This window comes from Octopus bimaculoides, chromosome 14 (genome assembly GCF_001194135.2).
Source record: "Octopus bimaculoides isolate UCB-OBI-ISO-001 chromosome 14, ASM119413v2, whole genome shotgun sequence".
Lineage (NCBI taxonomy): Eukaryota > Metazoa > Mollusca > Cephalopoda > Octopoda > Octopodidae > Octopus > Octopus bimaculoides.
The window spans coordinates 14764337-14773038 of NC_068994.1; the positions used below are offsets into that span (position 1 = coordinate 14764337).

Genomic DNA, 8702 nt, shown 5'->3' on the forward strand with positions numbered 1-8702 from the left:
ATATATATATATATATATATATATATATATATATATATATATATATATATATATACACACACACACACACTTGACAAGGCAGTTACTGTGTCCATAGATATTATCTCAGAAATACTGCAGTAACTGGTTTATTGACAATATGTAAACAACTATGACACGAAACTATTTTAATTAAACATTGCCTCAATTGTATATACCATATATATATATATATATATATATATATATATATACATACATGTGTGAGAGAGAGAGAGCAAGAAAAAAGAGCAGATGGTGCAGTGCTTCAAACATAAATCACTTGATTTGGTAAGCACACAGAAGAAAAACTCAAAATGCACTCAAATAGACCTATGGAAAAAGTTATTTCACACAGGTCTTTCACAAAATATTTACTGTAATTTTAAAAGTAATTTTCAATTTAAAATATTTTAAAAATATGCCAAAAGTATTTTTTTTTTATGATTTGGAAATAATTTTTAAAAAGATTTAAAATATTGTCTGTTTAAAGAAAGCTAAAATATGAATACTTACAGTACAAACAACTTCTAAATGACCAAAATATTGTTTGGTTACAGTTTCTTCCCTTTCTGGGTTAAATTATTTTCAGAGTATTTTCCCATTATGCACTGTTTTGGATATTTACACCCCCAATATCACAAGAACCCACTGTCCATTTACACAAAATTTGTTTTATTCTGTTTGTATTCACATTTCAGGAGAACCTTAATTCATAATATTTTCCCATTATGCACCAGTTGACTGTGTAACATTGCAAGCAAGCAAGATAGATTGTAAGGTAGATGTGAAAAGCTGCACCTGGCTAATACGAACATAAAATGGAGAATATTTGGACCCAGACATGGCTGGTTTAAATAGCCCTCTAAATTTAAACTAAGAATGATTAAGTAGTCATACTCACTTTCTGAACTCATAAAATCGACAAAATATGTTGGGAAGCTTCTTACTCCGCTGTGTAGGAGTGAGACGGCATTCTCGACATTTCATCAATTTGGGAGTTACTTCACGACATGGTCCATCTTGCAGAAAAGGTTCCCCAGTTCGTTTTAGTACAGCTACTGATGTTTTTGAAGGAGTTTGCCTGCCAGCATTTACACCTTAATTAGAATTAGAAAGCTTATAATTAGTCACACATGCACAAACAAATCAAAAGAGAAAAAGAACAAAACAGAATAAGTAGTAGTAGTAGTAGTAGTAAAATCCTTACATATATTTTCTTCATCAAAATCTTTATATCGTCTGTTCCTTCTTTTCTCTTTGAAGCCAATATCAGAATCTCTGGGAGAACAACTTCCAGAATCACTGGCTTCATCCTTCACGTCAGAATCCATATAATTTTCTCCACTATCTTCAGCATTGCTACAGTCTGAAGCATCTGAAGTCTAAAAACACACAAATGCACATAATAAATCAGACATCCAAATTGACAGGACTGAAATAAAGATGTGGCTAGTAAAATAACCAAATTCAAATTACAGGAGGAATAAATCTAAAAATATAGAAGTAAGTTATCACCACATTTCTTAATCCTTATAATTAAGCTTGGTCCAATTAATACAATATATTTAGTAAAGAGCAAAATAAATAGATACTTTAATAATGAATGTAAATGTCTTAACAGATTACAAATTACATTAGATCATATTTAAACCTTTTGTTATCACATTCATGTTGAAATATATCTTCGCTTCACTTAATTTTAAGAAATAATGAATATGGTGAAATAATTTATTAAACTGATTGTTGAAACAAATTAAAGATGAAAATTTTAATTTACATCACTAAAATTGGAAGTTTGTATTAAAGGGTTAAGAGTTCATTCAATCACCTACCAAATTACAGCTTCAAACAACAGGATGGTATACAGAGAAAACCTTTAGAAAATAAAGGTACTCCCAGAGAAAACTGTTACACAACATTTAGTTGTCTAGTTTGAGAGTAAACAAAACTAGACAGACAAAATACCTATCAAAGCTGAAGATGTGGGAGTTGAAAAGTGACAGTGAGATTGACTTAAGAGAGTTGTTCATAGTAGAAGAATGATATGGCTGAAGTAACTGAATAATAGTTTACTAGGAGTCACTAGTTATGCAAATTTACTAAAGGAGCAGCAAGATATTTGAAATGTGGTGGGGAGAGGATTATGTTGGAAAGAGGATTGATGAGGAAATGAAGTTTCATAGAAAGACAGGTGATGATGTGTGTGGTGACAAAAGAAGGAACCACATGAAAATTACAAGGCAACCAGAAAAGTTACAAAGAGAGAACAGGAAACAAGAAAATGTTTGGAGAATATATGTACATTCAGAGGAGAGTCACAGAAGAGAGGCAGTTAGCAAAAGAGAGACGTAATGTGACAGAAGAATAAAGGAGAACACATTGTTGGAGGTTATTGAATGTGGAGAATGAATGACAACAGAGAACCACTAAGTTCCAGGACAGGAAGAGGAAACAAAAGAGAGAACACTCTAGTCAACAGGAAATTAAATACTCTCATTCCTTTATACAAAAGAAAAAACAATTCATTCTCTAAAGTTCAGCACACATACACAGTACCAAAAAAAAAAAAATCTTTCAGTAACATTTTTTGCACCTCCTCAACAAATTAGAATTGCATTCATACAATAAGTGTACCTTGACAGCATTTTTTCCATTTCAATCCTCGTCCAGCAAAGATAGTTTTAAATCACTTGTTGTCAGCATCTTGCTGTTTGCCATCTTAACAAAAATTTGATTTTGGAGGAAGCGAGGAGTTATTCTTTTAACGACTTCCTAGTTATTCTCAATCCCCAAATTCCAAGCTTTTCAAAAATCTATAATTTCAGATAAGCCTCGACTTGAATTTATTGTTATATATATATATATATATATGTGTGTGTGTTTTTATTCCTACATTGGTAAGACGAATATATAGAGGCATCTTTTTTCAACAGCTGGACATCACTTAACTGTATGCTTTCCAAGTAAAGGATTTTCTTTACTCAATGTCTTTGAGAACATAGCTGATGAGTTATTGAAAAGGAATCACAAACTTCAATTTATAGCTTACAGCTTTTCCCTCCGAGAAGTGCAGAATGTTTACATATACTATACACAGGCATACAAATACATACACAAGACAGTCTTCATACAGTGGGACTCAACCCCAAACGGCTCAATTGGAAAATGAACTTCTCAACTGTACAGTTATGCCTATGTGCACACATTTTTAGTAAAGGAGAGAAAAAGAAACAAGAAAACGGTTTTCTTGTAACACTAACCTTTGATGTTTGACCTTCCAACTTTACTTTCCCCAGAGCATTTTTCTTTTTAGTGCTGTAAATACTCTCTTGGCAGACATTTTTGGAATCAACTTCAGTTTTTATTCTTTTGGCATCAATTTGACTATACGTGTTTTGGTGACGTTTCGAACCGGTAGAACAATCATCTTCATGCTAAAGAAAACAAAAATTTTAAATTATAATTTTAAAAACAGTCTGCGTAAGTTGGTTTTGAACTGTTTGCAATAGGATCTAACAAATAATAGGTGCTAATAAAACATTTGAGTTTTTGAAATACAAAAATTCATAGATTAGCTGTAATTTCAAAGCAATGAGTCTGAAAGAAAATGTAAATTCTTATACAGTCTAGCAGTGATACACGTAAAAAAGTTTATTTACAGGGAGAAAATGCTAAACTTTTTTTCTCTATTATTGCTTATGACTGGGAAGGGCAGGGGTAAAATATCGAAAGGTGTGTGTGTGTGTGTGTTTGTTTGTGTGCAAGATACTGACTGGATACTGAAAAGAAAGTGTTTTTCTTTTTATTTTTTCATTTTTAATAAAAAGCCTGTGAGGGAAAAAGGAAAGCAGTGAACACAGATTAAATACAAGCAACTTTGTGGAGATAAACACACTACTTAAAATCTTACCTGTACATCAGTTTCAGAAGCAGAACTGGTCGACTCGTCACTGTCTTTAGCAAGGTCTTTGATGGTACCATTAGCCAGCCTAATTGAAGTAATAGGGGACTTGCTTCCCCCTTTGCTTGGAGAAATATAGGAACAGTTGACATAGCAAGTCTTTAGAACGTCACCCATTTCAGAACCAGCATCCTCCTTTAATGGTTTGCTTTCTTTCACTTTGTCTTCATCCGAATGCCGCTGGAGCCATGCCTTCTTGAGTTTTGGATGATTTCCTGACCGTCCAGGTGACGCACAAGTATCTGGTTTCGGTGGTGGTGGTGGAGGGCTGGGTGCACTTAGTGTATCACTGTCTGTGTCTATTAAGCCATTTACTACTCGACTGGTGGATTCCGTACCAACAGCAGACGTAGTAACGGTGATCGAGGTAGTACTGCTGCCCTTTCCTGGTGAAGCTACTGATGAGTTGGTTGTTAAAGGAGAGGAAACATGTAGAGGTGGGAGAGGTGGACGTAAAGATGGAGGGACTGATGATGTTACATCTTTATTTCGTTGTGAGGGAACAGGTGATGGAATTGCAATTGCAGCTGATGGCACTTGCTTTTCAGTTTCTATAATTCTCGACTGTAGATTTTGGGTGGAGGGCATGTCAGCTGTCTCCTGATAAAATGCATTCTGGACAGTGTTTTCGACAAAGGAGCGAAAACTGTCCATATAACCTGACGCCCGAGTTGCAGAGGAGAGCAAACTTGAGCCAGACGTAGGAACAGAAACACTGGCTGGAATGGATACAGTAGGATGAAATGTGGTAATGCTACTGTTTGATGTGGTGTGTGGAGATGGATTGAAGAGGATTTGAGGAGTTGTTACAGGAACAGTGACTGGTGTTGGAGCTATTTTAGCTGTAGGGGCTGGTTTAATCTTTTTCCTATTGTTATTTTCCCTCACAGGTTTGCGTTTGATACTTACAGGTGTGTTACTAGAAGTGTAGACATTCGTGTGCTGGGAAGATACAACAGGTGGATATGTTTTTGATGCTATCTGAGTGGCATGTGAATGGGATACTACATGAACAGTTGATTCTCTACTGCTGGCAACTACAGAGTGACTGGGAACCATATATGAATGCGCTAGAGTTATAGCATTCTGGGAAATGTGAGGTGAAATGACCGTTATTGATCGTGGGTTGCAATTCTGTAATGAATTGCTATTACTGTATGGAGAATTAGATAAATGTTGACCACTATTGCTACTACACTGAGGACTAGTATTGCTAGCTTGCACATTATGACTTGTGGTTGAAATATTCCGACTACTATTACTAGGAGGAGTCTTTCGATAGTCAATAGGCTGTTGCATTACAGCAGCAGATAACTGCTGAGGGCTTGCAACTTGTAGAGGACTCTGAGAACGAGATTTCTCAGAGATTAGAAAAGCAGATAATGAAGAATGTGCAGATGGTGCCTGGCGAGGTGACTGAGAATTTATATGAGGAGAACCATAGGACACAGATGGTGCTGATGTTGAAAATGTCATAGTTCGATCTGGTATTCGATCTGAATATGAAAGTGATGTGGGTGATATTGATTTTGAAGATTGAGCAGCAGGACTACCGTATAAAGAATTATGAGGACTCACAGACTTGGCACCGTCTCGACATTTATTTTCAACAATAACGCTATTGTGTGGTTTGCCATCTTTAATCAGTGGTGGTGGAACTGACAAATCTTTCCTTTTTACTGTGGAGTCTGGTTGTAATGCTGGCTCATGAGATCGTTCATTTCTGGAAGTATTTTTATCTGTTAGCCCACGTAGACTAAGCTGGTCACTGCTAATGTAAGAATGTTGATAAGGCTGGTAGCCGTAGAGACTGAAGTTTGGTTCTTGTTTGACTTGCTGAATCAAACCAGCACGTTGATGGGGGGAAAGGTTTTCAGGATGTGATGAATAGCCTTGAGAAGGATCAGACTTCATTTCACTGCGATGATCTATTACTTTGAGATGTCCATCATATGTTTTGTTTTGGTGTGAAGTGATAAGCCTGTCATCTTTATGATGCTTTGGATGACGTGAAGCATCATGAACTTTATCAATGCAGGCCAATCGCTGGGTATTTACATGGCCATCCTGTTGGGTGTCTTTTTCCTGAGGGGTTAAAAAGATTAATTTTAAGACTAATAATGAAGTTAGAACTTCCACCACTGGTGCCATCAGTTAGTGCAGTAGAACAGTGTCATAGATCTCCATTAGATACATTTTGATTAATTTCCACACACTTTTTTTTTCCAATATCAAATTGACAAACTAGATAAGTGTATTTGAAAAGTATTTTTGCCAAAAAGTACAACTAAACTAGTTAATTGCTGATGGCTAGAAATACCATTAACAAGCAAAATGGAGAATCTATAGATTAGTAAAACTCAATACAACGAAAATATTTTATTTTCAAAGTTTTAGCTGTAGGTGTCCTTAAAACTATAAAAGTATCTTAGAGAGACGGTGAGAGGTTGGGACAATGAATAAATATATATAATTTCGATATGAGCATATATATTTTCACTTTAACAGAGTCAATCTTCAGCATAGATTCCAAACAATCTCAAGTTTTTATTGCAAATATGTTGAATAAAAACAATTTTTTTATTAATGGAAATATTAATCGCAAACTAAACTGCCAGGTCAGTTTAATTTTTAAAGGTTGCACAGGCGATTATAGCACCAGTGGTGGTTCACAGAGAATATTGACAAAATTATTTAAATTTCAACTAAGTCCAGAAGTAAAAGTAACTTGTATTGAGTAGGTAAAATATGTTACTAAATGATTTAAAATTTCTCGCTAAAGCAACACTAAGAAACTATTAAATTCACCCCAAATGATAAGTTAAAATGGGGAAAGATTCATATATAATATTTAATGGTTACTAAAAATGACAGCCATCTGTTCATTACATGAGATTTCCAAAACATTAAGTTACATTTTGGTGCATTGTCAGTCTAGTGCATTTACATGCAATGAAACTCATTTTCATATTCCCAGGCACAACTGCCAAATAAAAATTTTTTTTTTCATTCTAAAATACAGCATCACATTTTTTTTTAAAAGATCCTATTTACATAGTAGATCATTGGAATGGTTAAACTCCCTACAATTAGGTATACTTTTTAAATAGATACTGACTAGATTTTCATGAGCTGTGTGATATAATAATAATAATAATAATAATAAAAAAATAGTGCATAACTTAAGGCCTAACTTACTGATAGCAAATATTTACTTACATATTTAAACTTATCCGCTTTATCATCAATTTTGTTGTCAGGTCGAAGATGATCCTGATTTGAGACATTGTGAGAAAAGACATTGGATTTATTCGAATGTGTTGGCAACTCATTTTTCACAAAACCTTTTCCTGTCCCTAATGTTATTGAAGGAGAAGGCCAAACCGTAGAACTCTGCAAAATCAAAGTCATGATACATCATGATGGCTGGAAACTTTCCAATGAACTGATGCCTTCTCATTTGTATAAAACTAGGGCCAATTTATTAATCAACTGGTTTAGCCATTAAGCCTTCTGTATGTCTGCTACACTTCAAACACACAATTTACTGACTAAACATTATTAAGCTTATGGCAATAGATGTCAATTGACATCTCTTGTCATAAAATGCTATTATAATAAGCACATCTGACACTGAACAGACCAACAAAAAATCCAGTACTGTTACAGTTTGAAAGTATGAACCATATTTGTCAAATGGAAGTATTTTAAAGGTTCCTCTAAGAAACGAAATTACTGATACATGCAAAATGTTGGTCTCAATTTTGGTCTGAACTATTTAGAACACTATTACAAAGGACATCAAGTTGTGAACACAAGACAAAAAACAGAAAAATCTGTCCTCTTTCCCCACCCTTACTACTGAAACACTACAGTCTACTGATAATTAACGGACATCATATACAGATAAGAACTAAATCATCTCCAATGTATATGCAATAAGCACCTCCAAGAGCATAATCATTCTATGCTTTTGCTTAGAAGCAATTAATAAAAAAAAAAAATTGACAAACAGAAGTATTTGTTAAAGAATTGACATATGAACCAGTTGGAAACATGCTTATTCAGGAAAGACTAAGTCTCCACAGTATAAAACTGATAATTAAAAGCAGTTATAATTGCAATGGACTATGAAGTCTTACAATGAGACCACAGTATGCAAGATTTTGAAAACTGTAATGCCACATATTGGAATAGAAACAGTTTGATTGTAAATCTATAGAGCCAAGTAATTTGGTGACAAGAGGTAGTTTGCTAACTACATATAACATTTTTTTTTTCTGTAAAACAAGTGGTATAAAGTGTCATTGAAGTATACAAGGGAAGGGGAGGTAAATTACAATATTTTGTGAAACAGTTGTAAGTTTGATTTCAAACACATTTACAATAATTTAAAAAAAAATATTTATAATATGCTTGTTTGTTTTTTTAAAAAAACCTGAAAAACAAATCCCATCACAATACACAAAAATTTGAAAGTGTTTTTCTCCACAAAGTAATAAAAATCAGAAAATATAATTTCAAATGGAAAAAAAAAAATTAACTCAAAAATCTGTAATGAATTTTGCATAATACAGCATACAAGTAAGTTTATGGATACAGAAAATATATACAGTCAGAGAGACAGACCAAGAGCAGAGTTGGGAGACGGTGGTTGGGGTGGGGAGGGGGGGAAGGCAGAAAAAGGAGCAAAAAATGCTTTGGAATGTGTGTATGTAAG

General features: G+C 34.1%; 1 protein-coding gene across 4 annotated transcripts in view; it reads right to left on the reverse strand.

Annotated features, from left to right (window-relative positions):
- The window catches only part of LOC106875029 (lysine-specific demethylase 3A), a 127585-nt gene that overhangs the window by 7917 nt on the left and 110966 nt on the right, over positions 1-8702 (reverse strand). For 3 of the 4 annotated variants that reach the window (XM_052972688.1, XM_052972686.1, XM_014922982.2), the window contains 5 exons: positions 7202-7375; positions 3932-6067; positions 3282-3455; positions 1229-1403; positions 923-1118 (listed from right to left, as the gene is read on the reverse strand). In XM_052972688.1, coding sequence (XP_052828648.1) covers positions 923-1118; positions 1229-1403; positions 3282-3455; positions 3932-6067; positions 7202-7375 — 2855 coding nt within the window. The remainder of the gene's footprint in view (positions 1-922; positions 1119-1228; positions 1404-3281; positions 3456-3931; positions 6068-7201; positions 7376-8702) is intronic. The other variant, XM_052972687.1, reaches the window with a different exon arrangement.